General features: G+C 35.8%; 1 protein-coding gene across 5 annotated transcripts in view; it reads right to left on the bottom strand.

The window, feature by feature from the left end:
- Positions 1 to 23,306, bottom strand: part of SSBP2 (single stranded DNA binding protein 2) — a 316,776-nt gene that overhangs the window by 210,167 nt on the left and 83,303 nt on the right. For 4 of the 5 annotated variants that reach the window (XM_030323957.1, XM_030323938.1, XM_030323963.1 and 1 more), the window contains exon 2: positions 11,798 to 11,870. In XM_030323957.1, coding sequence (XP_030179817.1) covers positions 11,798 to 11,870 — 73 coding nt within the window. Of the gene's footprint in view, positions 1 to 11,797; positions 11,871 to 15,497; positions 15,521 to 23,306 lie in introns of those variants that run through there. The other variant, XM_032593472.1, reaches the window with a different exon arrangement.

Genomic DNA, 23,306 nt, shown 5'->3' on the forward strand with positions numbered 1-23,306 from the left:
CAAACCCATGGTTCTATCTTTATGTATAAGTATGATTTAGTTTTTTAGTTTAAATAATTAAAAATTATTTAACAATATCCCAATTAGCAAAATATGCCCATAGGACCTTAATATAAAGAGGAAGTAAAAAACTACATAATTATAGATTTAAAAAAAAACAAGGAATTCTTTCTATCACCTACTATGGAAGAACTTAGAAATTTTTGTTCTAAAGGATTTAAAAAAAAAAAGTTTTAAGATAGGAACTCAGAAAGTGGCCTGAAATTAAAAAAAGAAAAAAGTAACTGCTTAAAGATGAAAAAACATAATTAAAATCACTGAAATCATAATTTTTTTAGAGTTCTTAAATATACAAAATGTAAACCAATGTAAGCTTTGCAGTAATTTGCTCTCAAAAAACAAAGAAATTACCTATATATGAACAATGAACCAGAATATGTTATACAAATAAAAGCCAAATCCGAACTTGAATTCTCACACACGCATACACACAGGGGTGGGGCAGGGAGAGAGGGACAGAGAATCTTAAGTACGTTCCACACCCAGCATGGAGCCTGATATGGGGCTCGATCCCATGACTGTGAGATCATAACCTGAGCCAAAATCAAGAGTCAAACACTTAACTGACTGAGCCACCCAGGCACCCCAACACAAATAATTTTTAAATCAATACTACTTTTTATCTGAATTCCAATTAATCATTTATTGTATCTTCTTAGTTCATGAAAAAAGGAATGGTAGTACATAATGAGTCTTAGAATAACAAAACTCTGATGTCTTGCTAAAGTTATAATTTAGTCAAAAACCTGTGTCTCATATATCTCTCAATCTTTTCTCTTTTTGTTCACTTTTTGATGTCTTCTTGAGAGGGCATAATAATGACCCTCACAGATGTGCCCAGACACACAAATATTCCTAATTCTTGGAATCATCCTAATGAGATTAACAGCGAGCTTTTTAAAGTAGCATCCTTACATTTCATCTCAGGTCATCCTGACTTACAGATATGACTATGAAAAAAAAGCAGACAGCACTATTCTCAATTAAAAGGAGAGGGTGTGATGACTTACATTAAAGTGGCATGATTAGGTTCCAGTGCTAGACTGTGCTGGCAGCAGGATTAGTCTCACAGTCTAACATGAGTCCCACTGCTCCGTATCTGGTGCTCAGCAGTTTCCTTCCTGGACTTCCACAACCAACCATCAGCAATTTCACGAGATAAAGTAGTTGGGGAAAATACCTACGTGGTTTACACTCAATAGGCACTTTTGTGAAAGGAATCTAAACTAATGCATTTATATTTTAAACAGTTATTACATCTTACTGTTCCTCAGAGAAGCTCAAAATGTTTCACATACAACATCTTTTTTCATCCTTATAAAATTCTTTACTACGTAAAGTTCATCTTTCTCACTTTAAATTTCAAGTATGTGACAGAAGCAGGTAAAACTTTGGTCCATCGTATTGAAATTAACACAAAAGCCATCCTTTGATAACTACTGAATAAACAATCAATGCTTTAGGTATTTCTAAAGAAGAAAGGGTTCTACATAGGAATAGGTTTCCATAGTGAGTGCTATTTTTTGCCTCCAAACTAATTACTACTCCAGGTATTATTTGCTTATAGGAAGCATGAGATGATGCTGATCTACAGATCTGAATCTGCTGGGATTCTCTTTCTCCCTCTCTCTCTGCCCCTCCCCCACTCACATACACATGTGTGCTCTCTCTCTCAAAAAAAATAAACATTAAAAAAATGAAACAACCTGAAAACATTCACCAATAGTGAATATAAAAATATATTTTGATACTTGCATACTATAGAAGAGTGTGCAATCATTAAAAAGAATACAACATACCTACATGAAAGAGAGCCATGCTATATTGGTTTTTCAAGTGGGAGATGTGGAAGATTGGAGAATAATATATATAATATAAACCTTTTCTTTTAAAAAAATGTATGCATATGTATATGTGCATTTCGGTGTATACATTTAAAGAAATCATACCAAACTTACAACTATTACCTCTGGAAAAGGGTAAAGGGTGACTTTTATTTTAATATCATATTCATCTCTGAAATTTAATTTTTTTTAGCAAACATGTATTAATGATGGATATGGTTGAGGAATGGCCAGAAAATACTTCTAAATGTCAATAGTCATTTTAGAAACAATTCTGCTTTTTATGAAAAGGCATTTTCTGTTGTATTGAGTTTCACAGGCTTCAGGCTTTTTTGGTGTTTGAATGACATCTATGCAAATAATTTTTCTCTCTTAATTCTATTTTTCCTTCTTCCATTATCCTAGCTCCAATATGTATTCTTTGTCCTAGGGCTTTTTGTTGTTGAATCATCCACATTCCTTCCTTCCATCATTTGCCCAGCTGAAAGCTCTATTCTCTGGTAACTTATGCATAAATCATGATGCCCATTCCCACTGCCATTTTCTACATTTAAAGGCCCTGTCTGTGGTTATGCTGTGTCTCTACTATATGACCTGGGATTTTCAGCATTTCTACATAGGTGTAGCACTAAATATTGACTGAACAAAAAGTAAATTGGTAGGGGTAAGACAAGCCATATGGTTCATAAATGAGAATTATAATTTACAAGTGCCCATACTATCTGAAAGAGCAATTCTTCTTCTAGGAATGCATCCTATGATCGTGTGTGCAAAATCATAAATGTAATAATTTTCAGTGAAGCATTGTTTGTAATTGCAAAACAACCTAAATGTGATGGTAACATATATCACAGCACATTTCATAGAAAGAAATACCCTAGCATCATAAAAAGAACGAAGAAGCGGGACGCCTGGGTGGCTCAGTCAGTTAAATGCCCAACTCTTGATTTCGGTTCAGGTCATGACCCCAGGGTTGCGTGATCAAGCCCTACATTGGGCTCTGTGCTGATAGTGCAAAGCATGCTTGGGATTCTCTCTCTCCCTCTGCTCCTCCCTGCCTCTCTCTCTCTCTCTCTCTCTTTCTCAAAATAAATAAACTTAAAAAAAAATTATGAAGTTTCATGAACCAAAGTGAAGTCAAACAAATGAAACAAAAATCAAAGCATGTAACAGTATATATAATAAATTAGTACTTGTATAAATAAAAACTGATACACACAAACACATGCGCGCGCGCGCGCACACACACACACACACACACACTTGCTTAACTTTTCATCATTATTTGCTTCTGGCAAGGGATATTGGTAATTCACCTATTATCTCTAGGCCCCACACTCACCTTCTATACTCCATTCTACACTAGGTGCTGGGACTCTGAAAATTACAGTTCTCAGGCTCCCTGACAGCTAGTTTCCTGTTCAGTTCTGCCAGCAGAAGGACAGTAGCTGGAGACCAAAGAGCAGGGGGAAGAAGAGAAGCTTCCTGCCCCTGGCTCCAGAAGTGAAGTAGTTGCTGTTGTAGCAGCAGCAGCAGCAGGGGACAATTCTGGATGTTAGCAGCACCTTTCAGAGGTTCTAGCCTTGTCAGTGTGGGACCTTTTTGAATGATCCAGACCCACTTCGACAGCATCTCCAATAGTACAGCAGTAGTTTTGAAGCTTATGAGTTCCAAACTTCGCAGAGTATTCCTAAATCCTTTCATACTTCTTGAGAACCAATATTCAAAATTATTAATACCATAAACAGATAGAGCTAATTTCTGTGTTAAGAAAAGAACCTGTAGTGCTTTTTAAATCTTCTTTGAGAAAAAAATTCAGTTATAAAAGAATGTGTTAGCCATTTTTAACATGTCATATACTTTTCCTAATTCCTTGCCTTTAAAGTCTGAGATAATAGTCACAGGATTTCTCATTAAAAGTAAAAACTACTTGTGGGACACCTGTGTGGCTTAGTCAGCTAAGCATTAAGCATTCAACTTTTGGCCAGAACTCATGTCATGATCTGTGGGTTTCATGAGTTCAAGTCCCACATCAAGCTCTGTGCTGACAGGCATAGAGTGCTTGGGATCCTCTCTCTCCCTCTCTCTGCCCCTCCCCCACTCATGCTGTCTGTGTCTCTCAAAAAAAATAAATAAATAAAACATAAAGGTAAAAAAAAAAAGAAAAGAAAAAGAGAAAGAAAACCTGTAGGAGTGCCTGGGTGGCTCTGTCAGTTAAGCATCTGACTCTTGATTTTGGCTCAGGTCATGATCTCACGGTTCATGAGTTTTAAGCCCCGCATCAGGTTCTGCACTTAAGAGTGTGGAGCCTGCTTCAGATTTTCTCTCTCCCTGTCTCTCTGACCCTCTCCCACTCACATGCAGGCTCTCTCTCTCTCTCAAAATAAATAAACTTTAATAAAAAGAACCTGTACATGTATGTATATGTTTGTTCCTAGACAAAATTCCTGAGTCTTTTAATTTTGATATAACCTAGTTTTCACACTAATTTTCTAAAATCTTCCATGTATAGATGCATCGATATACTAAATTTAAAAAAAAACGGAAAAAAATGGCATTTTAATTTTAAAAATTAACCAAATAGACATAAGACAGAAAGAAAAACCTGTCCATATATATATTTTTTTAATATTTATTTAGTTTTGGGAAAGCACAAGCAGGGAAGGGGCAGAGAGAGGAGGACAGAGGATCCGAAGCAGGCTCTGCACTGACAGGCTGACAGCAGCAAACCTGATGCGGGGCTCGAATTCACAGACAGCGAGATCATGACCTAAGCCAAAGTCGGACGATCAACCAACTGAGCCACCCAGGCACCCCAAAATCTGTTCATATTTTAAAGCACATAATCCAAAACCGTGCTATTCAACATGGTATCCCCTAGCCATATGTGGTTCTTTAAATTTAAAATTATGTTAACTGAATGTTCCTCAATTATTCTAGCCACTTTTCAAGTGCTCAATAGTTAAATGATACTAGTGGAGAAATTATTAGAAGCACAGATTAGAGATCATCTCCTAATCACATAAAGTTTTATTGAATAGTGGTGCTCCATTCTAGAAGGTAGAAGTCGTCTTAAAGGCTACACCCAGGTGAGACACTGGGCTGCTGAGATACACATCCCATTTTCAAAGATGATACCTTTTATTGGGAAAACTCCCTGATGGATTCCTTCTAACTTTTGTTTTTATTTTTTGGCCTAGAAAGATAGAGGCCCCTGGGAATGGTTTGAAAGTAGAGAACGAAGACCTAATATACTACATGATAAAGTAACAAGAGTTTAAGAGGCTGCTGACAGTCTCTCAGGAAGAAGATGTCTGAGGAGTCTGGGAGGATTCAGAAAAGGAGAAAACGGGAGAGGTTGTGAGGAATCAACAAGACATAAGGCAAATGGAGTCCACAGGAAAAACAGCGAGTAAGACATTCCCTGTGGCAAGGAGACCAAAAAGCTTAAGAATAGTTGTGTCTGATATTCAAGTCGATGTTGTTGCCTGTACAGTACAAGGCTGAATACCCTTCAGTTTTCCCCTAACTTCAATAAGAATCTTTTATACACAAGAGCAACAAATCAGTGGAGCTCTGAGGCTATGAGAGAAACAGGAAACTTCAGACAAAGAAAAGGTAGCAGTCACAGAAGGAGAAGCAGTGGGGCTGTAATGGTGGGGGCAAGAAATTATAGCAAAGAGAACCTCAAGCCCCCTCTCCCCCTAGGAAGGCCTGGAGATGTCAGAGAAGACTTGTGGGAACCTATAAATTAGGGATGAGAGCTGGAACTATTTGATAGGAAAGGTAACCACACAAGGCAGGAGGATTGCAGGCCATTCAAGTGGAGATACCTGGAGCACACAGGTGTACAGAGCCATATATTTACACTTGTACTGTAGTAGAGAAACTACACAAGATAAAAAAGAATTGGTCAAGAATTTTAAAAGTAACACGTTTGAGTGTGTACTACATGCTAGACCCTTCTAAGTAGTATATATATACTATATATATACTATATATATAGAGTGTGTGTGTGTATATATATATATGTATGTATATATATATATATATATATATATATGCACTAATTCATTTAAACCTCAGCACAACTCTAAAGTATTATCGCAATTACCTTCTTCTTATAATTAAGAAAATTGAATCAGTAGGGGCACTGGGGGGCTTAGTCAGGTGAGCATCTGACTCTAATTTCCACTCAAGTCATGATCCCAGGGTTGTAGGGTCCAGTCCTGCAACGGGAATTGTGCTGAATGTGGAACCTGCTTAAGATTCTCTCTCTCTCTCTCTCTCTCTCTCTCTCTCTCTCTCTCTCTCTCTCTCTCTCTCTCCCCCCCCCCCCGCCCCTCTCCCCTGCTTACACTTTCTCTCAAGAAGGAAGGAAGGAAGGAGGAAAGAAAAAGAAAAGAAAACTGAGTAAGTAAATAAAATGTAGAACATAATTCAAACTCAGCAGTCTGGCCACAAAGAAATTGCTCTCACCCACAATACTATGTTGCCTCCAAGTTATAGTTCAAGAAACTGTTTAGGAAATCGTTGCTATTTTCTCTTCTCAGTGAAAGGTAAACAGAAAGAAAAGTATTTTAGAATCTATTATGTTCAAAAACTGAGCATTCCTAATAAAATCTGAAGAAGCAATCTGTTGGATGTTTTCAAGCTTCTCTTTCTGACTAACTTACAGGCTAATTTATGGCAAATAAGGGCTAGAAATCTAAACAATGGAAATCTAAACAATAGCACCAATTACTCAGATGTTCAATGTTCCTATATTGAAAAAGTTAGAATCATGAGGGTATGGATGACTATGATGTTAATGAGCCCTTTGGCACCAGGATTTGCTGTGCTGGGCCATCTCTTTCCTTAGTATGGGTTTACTTATGCATGAAGTTGTGCATAAGGGCTAGAAATCTAAACAATGTAAAATTCTTAAGAAGGGGGAAAAATCTTGATCTCTGCAACATTCTAATTCTTAACTTTATTTGGTGAGGTCACCAAGCCTTATGCGGAGGCATGATAAATACCATGCAAAATTTCAGGTATGAGTTGGAATTGTCTTTGCATAATGAAATGAGATAACCAAGAAAGGATAGTTTCCAATGAACTCAAAGTAACAAAAAATTGATACAGAATTGTAAAGATTTCTTTTCTTTCCCCTCCCCAAATTGTAAAGATTTCTTAACATTCTGTATGTAATTTTTGAATACTGAAGGATAATAAAAGATAAAGGTGAAGAAGAGATCTACATTGAAAACATTTCTAAAGAATTTTCAATTTTGTCCTGTTGAAGGTAAAAATATTTAAGGTCGTAGAAACGTTAAGGTTGTAGAAAACAACATTCAGGTAATGATTTAGAATCTATCATGAATCAGATCTAACAATGAACTAGTTAACATAACCTGGGTACAGAGATGTTTTGATTTCTATCATTAGTTCAATGCTACCTCTTTTAACTAGTAAAAAAAAAAAAAAAAGATGCTGGGTTAATAGTGCCCTATTCTTCTGGCTGATAATAAAAACTATCAAGAGCAGTTCAGTTTCTGACAGACCAGGCAAAGGGCATTATCAGAAAGGCAAAATCCCGTGACAGCCTGGGCTGCTGAGATACACAGTTTACTTGTTCAGATGATACAGGGAGTTCCAATTTGACTTTCTCACAACTTCATGCATAAGTAAACCCATACTAAGGAAAGAGATGGCCCAGCACAGCAAATCCTGGTGCCAAAGGGCTCATTAACATCATAGTCATCCATACCCTCATGATTCTAACTTCTTCAATATAGGAACACTGAACATCTGAGTAATTGGTGCTATTTCAATCATTTCCTTTTTATCACAATACCCAACCCAAATAAACAGGTCTCCCTAGTTTTTCCTTAAGTTCCTTGTGTAACTCTTGTGAATTATGTAAAAATACTTGGGGATAGACTCACCAGAATTTAGATAAGATGGTCCTTTATTTCTCAAATTACTTAAGAACTGGTTCTACAACAAGCTGACTTAAATTTTCCATATGATCCAAGTAAAAATAAGAGAGAAAGCAATGCTAACTAGGGTACAAAGCTCTAAAAGATTACATTCTCCTTTCTTTACAAACCATAGTTGGGAGGGGAGGGAAGGGGTACCACCATTCACAAAGATACCAGAGTACAAACCAAACTATGTTTTTCTTTTACTTAAAAACCTTCCAAAGCCTGGGGCACCTGCTGGCTCAGTCAGTTAAGCGTCCAACTTCAGCTCAGGTCATAATCTCACAGTCCGTGAGCTTGAGCCCCGCGTGGGGCTCTGTGCTGACAGCTCGGAGCCTGGAGCCTGCTTCAGATTCTGTGTCTCCCTTTCTCTCTGCCCCTCTCCCACTCACGCTCTCTCACACTCTCAAAAATGAACACATGTTTAAAAAAAATTAAAAACAACAACAACATTTCAAAAGCTCCCTTTTCCAAGAAGATCAAGTCCAAGCTTCCTGAAACAGTATCAGAAGTCTTCAGTAGGAGTGCACTGTCAACTTAAAGAAGTGAAGCCTAAGAAAGCATTCCTAGGAAAAGCTACTTCTAAGCTAGTCAGGTGAGGAGGGTGAGGATTAGGTACAGTAAAGCCCAGAGATAGAAATCTATAGTATGTATAGGCAAATACAAGCAGCTAGGTATTGTGAAAACTTAGTATGAGAGAGATTAGTACCGAAATTAGTACTTAGTATAAGATAGAAAAGTACCGAAACTTAACCAAATGAAATTATTTAGAACTTTAGGGTGCACTCAAATGGCCTATCACAAATCAACCTCCAAGGCTCCATTTTAAAATTGAGATAATTTTGTATTTTCTATTATTTTTACTTGTAAATAACTGTACAAACTATATATATATGTGTGTGTGTGTGTGTGTGTGTGTGTGTGTGTGTGTGTGTGTGTGGCATATGTGGCATATATGTATATGCAAGTAAGGATAAAATTCCCCTCTAATCACTTTAAAATTCCTACTCTCAGAAACTAGTCTGGCATGTATATTCTTTCAGACCTCTCAATATACTTCACACTCATAAATATGTACACACAAAAATACACAGTATTGCATCATGTTCCTTGATGTTCAAAGGTTTCCATGTAAATGGCATACTTCAGCTTGCTTCTTTTATTTGAAAATGTTTTGGAAGTCTATCCATATTAAGTCCAAATAGATCTAACTTATTCTTTTACATTTTGGCAAACTTACACCTCAATTAATTTAGCCATTCCCTACAATATGGCAAACACTATATTGGATATTTAGGTAATGAGAATGTATTTTCACAGTGCCACTCAGAGTTTGGCAAGCTAGAAAGTAAAGAACGGTTCTCGGAATCACACACACTCCTCTCCAAAATCCAGAAATAATGTATCTTCTTGGTGACAATAGTTTGTTTTCAGCTTAATTGATTCCTCTTGTGAAACTGAACCAGACTGATAATTCAGAGAAACTTCAGTTTTGTATTCCAAATGAAGCCAGAGAAAATAAAATCTTGGTAAATACTTGTCAGAAAAGTGTGAATGTCTTCTGAAATTGTAATTTTATTTTTACCAAATAGCCCTAGAAAATTTATATATCCATTTTCCATTGAACTCAAGGTGTATCAGTACATTATCTAGTTATCTCAACCTAGTTATGCTCAATCCACATGATCCATTTGAGTCAAAACAGCTGAACTTCCTTAAATTAACAACATTTTTCTTTTTTGATGAAGTTTAATAATCACTGCATCTGACATATTATAAAGTTGGTAAGAAAATATAGTCATGGGAACCCCTGAGGATTCAGCAAGATGAGTCAATTCCAAATGTTCCCTGACCTAAGGAAAGAGATCAGTAAATCTCTTCATTAAAGTTTCATCATGTTTTCAACTGCATTAAAATAAAAATTTTATTTAAAAAAATTTTTCTGGGGGCTGCCTGGGTGTCATGCTCTGTGTTGACAGCCCAGAGCCTAGAGCCTGCTTCAGATTCTGTGTCTCCCTTTCTCTTTGCCCCTCTCTCACTCTTTCTTTGTCTCTCTCAAAAATAAATATTAAAAATTATTTTTTAATAAATAAATAATTTTTTAATGTTTATTTTTGAGGGAAAGAGCACACACATGTGAGTGGGGGAGGGAGAGAAAAAGAGAGGAAGAGAGAGGATCCCAAGCAGGCTCTGTGCTGATAGCAGAGAGCATGAGGCAGGGCTCGAACTCACAAACCTTGAGATCATGGCCTGAGCCAAAGTTGGACACTTAACCGAATGAGCCACTCAGGTGCCCCTAAAATAATAATTTTAAATCTGCATGGCTGTCTTTAGTTTCTTTTAAACATACTGGAAGTTGGCAGTGATTAAGCATACAAATATTAGGAGCATCCTTTTTACAATCTCAGTCACTGCCTCTGAAAAAACCAGCAGTCAATGTGGCAAGAAAGGTCATACACAAAGTCTTCTAATTAATGATTTAAGAAGATATAAATACACTAAACTTCTGTTTTGATTTGAATAAACTTTAAAATCCAATTTTATTACACTCTATATATTCATTCTACGTTAAAATAATTGACTTCTTATATGTTCTGGACATACCTCTCAAATTCCTTATTTGCAAATAGGCCCTAATAGTTCACATATACTAATTAATTAGATAAAAGATTGGAGGTTATATGTGTTTACTTGTGTATTTGTTTTAGGAATAAGTGATTCTCAAGAAGGTTGTACTCTAGCAAGGCACTTTGGTCAAGGAATAGCCTGTCGTGTCCCTGATCTGGTGGAGGTCAAACTAACGAGATCACTAGAAATATTATTTTGACTAGGACTTGTCCCATAAAAATACAAACATAGGCCACAGATAAGTGCTCCATATGTACCTTTAAATTCTCTAGTGACCACATTAAAAAAGAAGAAAATGGTAAAATTAATTTTAGTAATTTATTTTACCCAATATATCTACAATACTATCATTTCAATGTGCGATCAAAAATTTTAAATGACTCATATTTTATATTCTTCTGTTCACACTAAATCTTCAAAATCCAGTGTGTACAGGATTAGACGTATTTCAAGTGTTGAAAAAGCCACATAAAGCTAATGAATAGCAAACTGGACAGAACCAATATGGGGGGAACACCAGAAGCTTTGGAATAAATGAAGATCTAAGTTTGAATTCCAATTCTGCAATTCACTCAGCTACATGACTATGAGCCAGTTATATAAATTCTCTGAGCCCTGCTGTTCTTATCAGTAAACAGGAATAATACCATCTGCCTAACAAATTTCTTAAAAGAATTCAAGATAATATATGTAAAGTACCTTGGCATATTATGTGCCTGACATGGAACAGAAGTCAGTAAAATCCTCCTCATCCTCATCATTATATAAATTGAAGAAGAAAAAGTACCATTGTAAGAAAGCTGAAATTTAAACTGAAAAATGTGAAGAGAAAAATACACAAAGAAACAAAAACCTGAAATAAGATTATCAAAATGTTTTCTAACTAAATTTAGTCATAAATCCACTATTATCCATACAAAATAAAAACAAACAAAACTCTTATTTTCCAAAATTATGAATAATGCCAAAATAAGACACTGCTAAAACTAGAGATATGGTGATATTTGTCTTTTTTTTTTTTTTAAAGCAAATTTGCTTTCTTGATTACTGTTGCCAAGGCTAATATTAGTTTCTATTTCTACAGGGGGATAAATGGCTAAAAAGTTGAGTAGAAGCTTATTGGCATGAAAATGCAGTACTAAAAATGCTTATAAATAATCTACAAAGAGTATGAGGCATACTGATAACTGAGCATTCTCTATATAGTATGTAATGACAGTTTTTCCAAATAATTGTTACAGAATATTTGCATCCACTTCTATAAGATATTAAAATAAAATATAAAAAATAAAGAAAACATACCTCTGATAAAAATGTTTGGGCCGATTTCTGAGCTCCTACATGGAGCAGATATTCATATACGTAGAGTGCTAACCTGGAAAATAAATAAAGTATGTATTGAGAAGATGTATATTTTTAAATTTTTTTTTTTTTTTTTTTTTAGCGTTTATTTTTGAGACAGAGAGAGACAAAGCATGAACGGGGGAGGGTCAGAGAGAGGGAGACACAGAATCTGAAACAGGCTCCAGGCTCTGAGCTGTCAGCACAGAGCCCGACACGGGGCTCAAACTCACGGACCGCGAGATCATGACCTGGGCCGAAGTCGGCAGCTTACCCGACTGAGCCACCCAGGCGCCCCGAGAAGATGTGTATTTAAAATTCACTCTTTAATGCACATACCTTTTCATTACAAAAATATCTTACACACTAACAGTGACAGAAAAACAACTCTTCCCATTGCTATTTAATGGGAGTTTATACATGTCTGTTCAGAAAGAACTTAAACTAATTAAAATAGCACACAAAGAAAAAAAGCAAATATAGCTTTTCTTGACAAGAAACATCTAAAAGGGGATTTTGTCTTTGATCATGTCACTTATTATAACCTCGTTCCCTTTGTCATGCCTAATATAATTGATAATTTATAACTCAACATTAATAATCTCCATAACCTATTGTTATAATTATTATCTTTCATTATTAAAATAAATGAATTAAGTAATTGGACCTTTCCAACAACTTTATATCCTTCAATCTTCTTGGTGAATATTAACATAAACTCCAGCTATTTGCACATCTCTATGCTAATATGGGTACTCAAAGTCCATTTTAATATTTGTTCAGGCAACCTGTCCTTAGTCTTTACGTATGATTATTAAACCAATAACATAGTATATTAGTTTGTAAGAATTCAAATTATCAGCAAACCACAGCATTAAGCAAACTTTAAAAACAGCAAATCATATTAAGCATTTGGATGCTTATAGTTTACAGGTTAACACAAAATTACATATAAATTTATCATTTAAATATAGAATATTAAGTATGCACTATACACTTGTACTATTCTCATTATCTTGTGGATTCAGAATTTTAAGCTACACCATGTGGCTCAATTTCAGTTGAGCTGTTAACAAAATATTATTCATAAACTCAAATTAGTCTGAGGCAGTATTTTTAATGATATCTTGGACTGATGCCCAGATAGCTCACAACAGTTCAGTTTCTGCTACACTATATTTACCAATATTAAGCCAGGTTTACAGTAAACAAAACAATGTAATAATAACCACAATTCTGTACAGCTACACCATTTCTCTTGCCAAGTGAATTTCTGATTGTTAAAGACTGATAGCATTTGCAAAAATGAATATTTTCTTCATTTTCATGAAAAATATCATGCGTGTCATGAAAAGAGAAAGCTAGTAGAAATTCAATTGCTCTGTCCATTCAATTCTTTCCCCATTCCAGAATTGCCAAACACTCAAAATGAGAATTACTCCGTGGTTACCAAGTACCACAAGAGAGTAGACATCTGTTAAAATTACACTTAGATAAAAAGTATGTTATTAGAAACATCTCCTAACCTCTTCAAGTTGAATGACACTTCTTAGATCGTGTTTCTCAACACTTTTTCTACCCTAACACACATGAGGAACATGATATCTTCCTTTTGATTGCCTTATCTCCTGTGGAAACATGGCTCATCCCCAAAGTACATAATGAATATGGGAATAATAATATTCCTATAGTTGCAAACAATCCCTACTAGTGATTCTTTTTTTTTTTAATATTTATTTATTATTGAGAGACATAGATGGAGCATGAGTAGGGGAGGGGCAGAGAGAGAGGGAGACACAGAATCTGAAACAGGCTTCAGGCTCTGAACTGTCAGCACAGAGCCCGACACAGGGCTCGGACCCACAAACCCCGAGATCATGACCTGAGCCGAGTCAGACGCTTAACCGACTGAGCCACCCACACGCCCACCTACTAGTGATTCTTACTACATGTTCTTTAAATACACGTATCCCACACAACCTGTCCTTCCACTAACTACTCCCAAACCTATCACATGATTCTCTGACCACAGTGGCAAATCTCACCTCAAAAAAGAATTGTGAATTTTTCCTGGAGAGACTATGAAGCCTCAAAATTGCTTGCTAGTGACAGTGTCACCCTACTGCCTGAGAAGAAACCTGGCCCCAAAGCAATTTCTTACAGTTGGTCAAATCTTGGGCCTGGCACCAAACCAGTGTTACCCACTAAACAAGAAAAGGCTGAACAATAAGGATGTTCCACCAAGCTTGGAAAAGTAGGAAGCAAGAGGCAGAGCATGAAGCAGAGACAGCAGGTGGGCCTTGGAGGAAGGGGAATGGACCCCAGAACAGCACAAGTGTTGCTGCGTCCTTGCAATGAACACCATTCATTCCAAGTTAAGCAAATCACTTCCTCGTAATCTCTTCTTTGTAATATTAAAGGAGCTAATATATTTCTACTATGTTTTTCTCAATTATGTAATAAAATGGATATCTCTTTACAAGTGGAATTAAAAGCAACAATCTCTACTCTTTCTCTATGGATCTAAGACAGTGATTATAAAAAATGTATTGGCTGGAGAGCCTGGGTAGCTCAGTTGGTTAAGCATCTGACCCTTGATTTCTTGAGGTCTTGAGATCAAGCCTCTTTTCATGTAGTTCTGCACTGAGCATGGAGCCTGCTTGGGATATTCTCTCTCTCTCTCTCTCTCTCTCTCTCTCTCTGCCCCTCCCACTCCCCCTCTCCTCTCTCACTTTCAAAAACAAACAAACAAGCAAAAAAAAAAACAACTATTGGAAGAGTCACAGAATCAATGGAGAAAAGGTGTCTCAAACTACATAACTAAAAATTCCGAAGCATCTTCTAAGTGGTATGCTTGTCCTTCTACCTTTGGAATGTGTGGAGTACAAGCACATCACCACCGACAGGGTGATACAGTGGGATAGGGCAGAAAAAAAACCTATCCATAATGTTAGCTCATATGTCCAAGTTCTATAACCTCCCTTGAACAAAATTAATGCTGCCAGGCAGTCAAGATCTATACTCCAGAAAGAGTGGCTCTGCTACCATGACCACTCCATAATACATCACCAGCAAATCTCCAATATTTTAACTATCGCCTCAGGGCAAAAGACTTCCCAAACCTATCTCTTTAGCCCTATCCTCTCTACTACACTCCAAACCTGCTGCTCTAAATTACTGTTTGAAGTTCCTAACATGATACTTCTCTTTAAATTGATCACATCCAAAGTTAAATTCATCTTCTCCATCTGTTTATAGTACCCATGCTCACCTTGAGTGAAATAGAATGTGAGTCTTCAATTCCTCATTTGTAAAATGGGAAGAATATTTTCCCATGACTGTTAAAATTTCACATAATTCTCTCACATCCAGTAATATATTACCAAGTCATGTAATGGACCTTAATGTCACAATCTCTCCCACATTTGCCAGTTCTTTCTATCCCCCTGTCTACCCCTGAGGAACCACTAGGAGCCACAGCAAGAGCAGAATCATTTGCTCTAGCTTCAGATACAGGTACTAAGTATTTCCAATTAGCTCTCATAGTAGAGGCATCAGGGCCACTAGAAATAAGAAACTCCAGAAGGTTCTGGGGGAAAGCCCTGCAGTTAAAGATAACATTTGAACACAGATGATTCCAAGACTGGAGAGTAACACTTACCCATCCATGCAGGTAAATCATGGCATGGTCCCTTGCCTGCTGGCATGATATTACCAAACATAAGACAACATTTTGATTCAATTTCTACTGAACAGTAAAAATTTTAAAGTAAATATTGAATATGCAAATATTTAAACCATGTATACTCTCAAATTAACTTCATTTTCCTTTTTGGGAATCCTTGAAAAATTTGTAATTTTTGATGATTTAGAGTGGCTATTTAACCTAGTGGATTATAGTGTGATCCAAATACATAAAAAATTAAGAATCATCCAATAATAGTTTATACACACATATACATACGTATATGTATACATACTGTGTATAGAAAAAGAATAGAAGGAAACGTGAGTTACAGCTACTGGTAGAAACATTAATAACAATAAGAAGTAACAAATTAAGTCTTATTAGTACAGATGGGGAGAGAAAACCTAAAGAAAGCATTAAGACCTATGGCCTACTTAGAGTGGGAACAAACACAACACGCCCATACGTCCTTCAGAAGGCCTGAGGGCAACATTTCTTATAGCATGGTCCTCTAATTAAGAATCATAACGGTAGTTTTATGTCTCCAACAAAAGTTTAAACTTTATGCCACTCACACTACACAAAAATCTAAGATATATGGCTATATAAAAATATTAAACCTCTGATAATACTTTCTGCAAACATTTTTCCCCAGTTTGTTGTTTGACTTAATTTGGGTAGTGATTTTTTTTTTTTTCCGGGGCAGGGGCATTTAGGTACTTTTGATATATAGAAAATATAGAAATAACTAATATGAAAAAAATGCCCAACACATAGATAAATGGGCAGGGACAATAACAAATATTATGACTAATTTTAAAACATGGAGACTGTCAGGGCACCTGGGGGGCTTAGTCCTTTCAGAGTCTGACTTCAACTCAGGTCATGATCTCACAGTTCATTAGTTTGAATTCCGCCTCAGGCTCTGTGCTGATAGCTCAGAGCCTGGAGCCTGCTTCAGATTCTGTGTCTTCCTCTCTCTCTGCCCCTCCCCCAGTCACACTCTGTCTCTGTCTGTCTCTCAAAAATAAACATTAAAATAAATTATAAAATAAAATAAAACATGGAGAAGTTAAATATCATTGTGAATCAAAGAAATATATATTAGAGAAATAATAGGATTTAAATTCTCACTTAAACACATAATATGTGAGGAAATGGACACTCAAATAATGCTGAGGACAATAAACTGGTATTATGCTTTCAAAACCAATTTGGCAATAAATATGCATCAAGAATTTGGAAAAAAATTTTATAAACTTTGACCCAGTAATTCTATTACTGGAATCTAGCTAAAGAAATTATCCTAAATGTAGAAAAGCTTAATGCACAATAATTTTTAGCCAAAGATTGTATAGAACAGAGAATGAATGAATGAATGATGAAGAAATGAAGAAACTAGCTGAAGTTACAGTGAAATATTTTACATTAGTTAATTTCATGTTTGAAAATATAATTCAGAATTTAATTATAAATTTATTCAATAAGCACTTAAGTGAATTCTCTCTGCTTAACTCCTGAACTTAAAAATCTAAGAAAACGTCGGGGTGCCTGGGTGGCTCAGTCAGTTAAGCATCCGACTTCGGCTCAGGTCATGATATCACGGTCCGTGAGTTTGAGCCCCGCGACGGGCTCTGTGCTGACAGCTCAGAGCCTGGAGCCTGCTTCCGATCCTGTGTCTCCCTCTCTCTCTGACCCTCCCCTATTCATGCTTTCTCTCTCTGTCTCAAAAATAAATAAACATTAAAAAAAAATCTAAGAAAATGTCACTACCACATGAGCAAGTAAAATTACTTCAAATTTACTTTGTGAAAATTATAAAATCTAACAAAGAAACAAATTTTTACCGTTCATATGAATGAACTCTATTACACACCTATCATTTAACAGTACTAGAACAACTAAGTATATACTAATAAAGCATCTACAAGAGATATTGTCACTCACGAGTCTTCTAGTGAATTCTCAACTATCCTTGTAAATGAAGTACTTTACGGTCTGAGAAAGGGGTAAAGACCTAAATTCACTCAATTCTTTCTATAATCTAATTTGATATTAAATCTCTTCCTCCAAGGAAATTGTAGAAAATAAGGACCTACAGGCAAGATATTAAAAAGATTTCTAAGACAGGATTGTTAATTTGCAAACAAGTTTCCAAGGTATGCATAAATAAAAGGTGAATGCATTCTATAGTTCAGAGCTAATTCCTAACTCTCTTTCTACATACATGTATATGTACATGTATCAATTATCTATGTGTGTGTGTATAATATATCTTTATTTTTTTTATTTTTATTAAAAAAATTTTTTTTAACGTTTATTTATTTTTGAGACAGAGAGAGACAGAGCATGAACAGGGGAGGGACAGAGAGAGAGGGAGACACAGAATCTGAAACAGGCTCCAGGCTCTGAGCTGTCAGCACAGACCCCGACACAGGGCTCGAACTCACGGACCATGAGATTATGACCTGAGCCGAAGTCGGATGTTTAACCGACCGAGCCACCCAGGCACCCCTAATACATCTTTATTTTAAAAAACATTATTTGGGGCACCTGGGTGGCTCAACCAGTTAAACATATGACTCTTGGTTTTGCCTCAGTTCATGATCTCATGGTTCATGAGTTCAAGCCCTGCATCAGGCTCTGTGTGCTGATGGTGTGAAGCCTGCTTGGGATTCTCTGTACCCCTCACTCTCTACCCCTCCTCAACTTGCTCTCTCTGCCTCTCAAAATAAATATACTTTACAAAAATTTTTAAAAATCATTATATCATGGGAATGCAAGCTGGTACGGCCACTCTGGAAAACAGTATGAAGGTTCCTTTAAAAACTCAAAATAGAACTTACCTATGACCCAGCAATTGCACTACTAGGCATTTACCCAAGGGGTACAGGTGTGCTGTTTCGAAGGGACACATGCACCCACATGTTTATAGCAGCACTATCTACAATAGCCAAAGTATGGAAAGAGCCCAAATGTCCACTGATGGATGAATGGATAAAGAAGATGTGGCATATATATATACATAAACATGCACACACACACACACACACACACACACGCACACATATATATATGTATATATATATACATATATATACATATATATATATGTATATATATATACAATGGAGTATTACTCAGCAATCAAAAAGAATGAAATCTTGCCATTTGCAACTATGTGGATGGAACTGGAGGGTATTATGCTAAGTGAAATGAGTCAGAGAAAGACAAAAATCATGACTTCACTCATATGAGGACTTTAAGAGACAAAACAGATGAACATAAGGGAAGGAAAACAAAAATAATATAAAAACAGGGAGGGGGGCAAAACAGAAGAGACTCATAAATATGGAGAACAAACTGAGGGTTATTGGAGGGGTTGTGGGAGGCGGGATGGGCTAAATGGGTACGGGGCACTAAGGAATCTACCCCTGAAATCATTGTTGCACTATATACTAACTAATTTAGATGTAAATTTAAAAAAATTAAAAATAAAATTTAAAAAAATCATTATTTCACAACAGTCAGCTAATAAAAATGGCCTAATGTTTTTTAAATCTAAATTTATAGAACAGTTAAAAGTGGATATGACTTGATATTATAGAAAGGACATGTTTATCTGCTGAACAGGATTCATCAAGTTTCCTTTATATTACATATGCCAGTTATAATAACATATAATTTTTTTTAAATTTTTTAATGTTTGTTTATTTTTGAGAGAGAGAGCGTGAGCAAGGGAGGGAGGGCACAGAGAGGAAGACACAGAATCTGAAGGAGGCTCTAGGCTCTGAGCTGCCAGCAGAGCCTGACATGGGGCTCAAACTCACAAACCACAAGATCATGACCTGAGCTGAAGTCAGACACTTAACCGACTGGGCCACCAGGCACCCCAACAATTAATTTAATATTTACAAAACTTTTCAGGAATAAATACTATAATACGTACCACATTTTTGTAATGTGTGGATAACATTTTATTACGCCTCACAATTTTCCTGTGAGGGAGAAAGAGTTATGAACTATGTAGAAATATTATTAGGTAAGTGTCTATATAGTGGAAAGTCCAACTACCAATAAATGACCATGTCTATCAGTCTGCCCGTAATATCCTGTATCTACTTTTCAAACTTAGGTCTATTACCAATTAGAGAACCTGTCTTTTTCACACTATCCTTTTAATACTCCAAAAAGATGTAGTGTTAAAACTGAAAAGGGCTCAAACTCACAGACTGTGAGATCACGACCTTAGCCGAAGTCGGATGCTTAACCGACTGAGCCACTCTGGTACCCTAATAAGCTGTGTGTTTTGTTTTTTTTTTTAAGTTGTTATACAATCTTGTCATCCTTCCACCTTTATACATACAGTGAATTAACCATAAGAATTTTTTCTTTTTTTTTTCGGGGCCTAACTGAATGAATTTTAAAATTACAAATGGGAGTCTATTAATATGAAGGCTTTATTTGAATCTTTTTTTCTTTTTCCTTGCTAAATGTAAGAAGATGGGAAAATGTGAACAGTTTTCATCACTGAAGTTTGGAATGGATGGATGTTTTCTTATATTAAATGGCAGCTTTGAGAGCCTGGAGCCTCTTCAAATTCTGTGTCTTTCTCTCTCTCTCTGTCCCTCCCCACTCACAGTCTGTCTCTCTCTGTCTCTCAAAAATAAATAAACATTAAAAATAAATAAATAACAAATAAAATACTACAGTTTGACAACATAACATTGCCAAAACAATTCCTTCACACTGATTTAATCCCTATATGCAAAAAAAAAAAAAAAAAAAAGACTTTTTTACAGAAATAAGTTAGTCCATTTAGTTATGGGTGGTAATTTTTTTTTTTAATAAAATTAATCCCCAATGACAAAAACCTCCTTCTCTCTGCTTTACTTCCTTTTAAAAGAAAAGTCAAGGTTAGGAAATAAAAAAAACAAAAAGATGGTAGAGGACTACAAGAGGGGTATTTTGTAAAGAATGGTCTAGCTATGGCCATTTAACACCAGTGAATTATAGGTATCCAAAATGCTGCATCCAAAATTTAGTCCCCATCTTTTGTCCTTAAATCCCAATGTCAGTAAGCATAAGACTTAGATATAGAGAACTGAAAGCAGACCAAAAGCAAATTAAGTTCTGTCTTTTCCAGTCACGTTGGATCTACAAAAGAGATCTCTCTTATTCCTGAGCCACTGTATAATTCCAGTATTGACCAAAGACATGTATCAGTGTCCAAATGTGACTCCTAGGTGATAAAATGCCAGTAGTTAGCTGGATCACAGCTACCTAACAAGTAGCAAGGAGCATTTGACAGCTACTGAGAGGCTGCTCATGAGACTGTAAGTAGTTTAGCAGTGACACTAGATCAGCCTGATCAAATTTTCAACAGAGTTTACAACCTAGTGCTAAGGAGGTGTGAAAAATTAGAAATCTCTTTCTAACATTGTCTTTTAAAAGTTCTTCATCATTAACAGCAAAGCTAAAAAACTGATTTAGAGTATCAAAACTGTCTATGCAATGAGACTTCATTTGACTAACACCCAGTCTTTGTTTTAGCACACTAAAATTTCTATTATTTTTAATATTCTCAATATCAGTCATAAAGAAATAGATACATGATATATATACAGATACTGAAGATACTAAATGTTCTAGGGCAGCGATAAATGAATCAGTTAAGATAGGGACAGGAAGGAAAGATTAAACAATTACATGAATAGCTGGGTACAAAAAATATTTAACTCTGCTGATGTCTCATTGATGAGACAAGTAATATTTGGGAATATGATTTGAAATTAAGTGATATGGTGTACTTAGAAAAAAAACACACTTGTCTTATATAGACAGGCAAGTTCAGGATTAAAGTGACTTCAATCAATTTGGGGGAACTAAAAAGACTAAGATGTAAAAATGAGAATTAATAAAAAAAATAATTAATCAATAGTTTGTAGAAATACACTTACTCATTGAAAATTCACAGTAAAATTTTCCATCCAATCTTCTATCTAATCTATAAACACTAGAAATACAGTACTGACTGTACTTGATAACAGTACTTATTCCACTGCAATCCAGCTGGAAAATCTTATACTTTATACCCAGGCTCCCACTTGCTTATGGAATCTTGATATATACAGTTTAAGTCTTTACTATCTGTTGGTGTTATCCTTACAGAGTAGATTTTCCTTTACATTCACCCAGAATACTAGTAGCTTCTTAATCCTTGCTGATTAACCATGGAGATCTTCTCGTACTCTATTTCAATGTTTTAACATCAAAAATAACACAGACACCAGACCTCAACTTATGCCATGGAGGAGTAAGTAGAACTGAACTTGTTCTCTTTCTTTAAACAACTAGAAAACTGGATATAATATCTGATCAAATCTGAGAGGGATTTAGGCAGCTGGAATTTGTGGGCAGAGTATTAGACAGGAGGGAACTACACAGGAAAAGCTCCAACCATCTTGTTGCCCGTGCGTGAGGTGAAACTTTACCAGGCCAAGGAAAGAACACTGCTCAAGAACATTCATTAGAGAGCCATGGGTCACACCACGGGTCACACATCAGAGGTAGGACTAAACTAGTGTTAGAGTAAAAGGAGACTGAAGCCTCACAATGGTAAGTAATTTTAACCACCTAAACCAAGGTTTTAACAGTATACAAGTCTAGCCAGATTGATATGGCCAGAAAGAAAGTAGCTTTAAGTAAAGATAAGTACGAAAAACAAAAAAAGTGATACTGGTTATCAACTCAGAGATATTAAGATAGCTTTAAGGTTGGTAAATGACTTGGCCAGTGGGTGCAAGGAGTATATGGGAAATCTTTGTACTTCATTCAATTTTGCTGTGAACCTAAAATTGCTCTTTAAAACAAAAAGGTGGATGTGATGGATAATGCAGTTTCTTACTTCCTTCTCCTGTACCTTACTCCTCCTGTACTGTTCGGTATTTTGCAAATTTTCTATAATCAAGAAAAAATTATTTTAAAACTTAGTCATGAGCTCATAGCTCCTTCCCCAAGCTTATTATCTACATGTAACACTTCCTCAAGCAAAGATTAACAGTAATAGCTTAATAATGTTATTTCAATATATTATAACAAAGAAAATCTTCCTTCTAAGTAATGTAAATTATATATCCAAGAAATTAAGATATCTAGAAAATATTTAAAAGATGTCTAATGTTTTCCTGCTGGTTACTAAGCACCAAAAATAACTTATTCAGAATTTTTTTCTGGCTTTACCACTCTTATTTTTCTTAATTCTTCCTACTAATTCTCTTTTGTTATATTTGCACATGCCATTTTGGCATTGAGACCTATTCTACTTTATATCTGTTTTCTTTTCCCATTCACTTTACATTCCCCACTACTTTTTGCACCTTCTTTTTTAATGTTTCCCCATATTCCAACTTCTTTATCCTCAGCCAAACCCTATGATCATCTAGCTATAACACACTTGGTAATGTCTTTACTTGGACCTACTCATTATTGTCATATTTAAACCATACACATTAATATGCACCCTTAAGTGAGGCTAGTGCTTATGATCCATTTTCCACTTTCCCTAGAATAATTCTGGAAGAGTTTTTCTCATAACAAATTCTAGCAATGTCTCTGATCTGTACTCCTTAAGGTATAGGCAGAACAGGAAAGAAAGGCTTCAGAAGAATACAGCCACAGACATAAGGACCCAGAACTCTTAACACTACAGAAAGAAGTGGGCAGGCGTTCAAAGGAAAAACTCCAACTCAGGAAAGACACAGGATAATTCTTTCCCTATGA

Source organism: Lynx canadensis, chromosome A1 (genome assembly GCF_007474595.2).
Source record: "Lynx canadensis isolate LIC74 chromosome A1, mLynCan4.pri.v2, whole genome shotgun sequence".
Lineage (NCBI taxonomy): Eukaryota > Metazoa > Chordata > Mammalia > Carnivora > Felidae > Lynx > Lynx canadensis.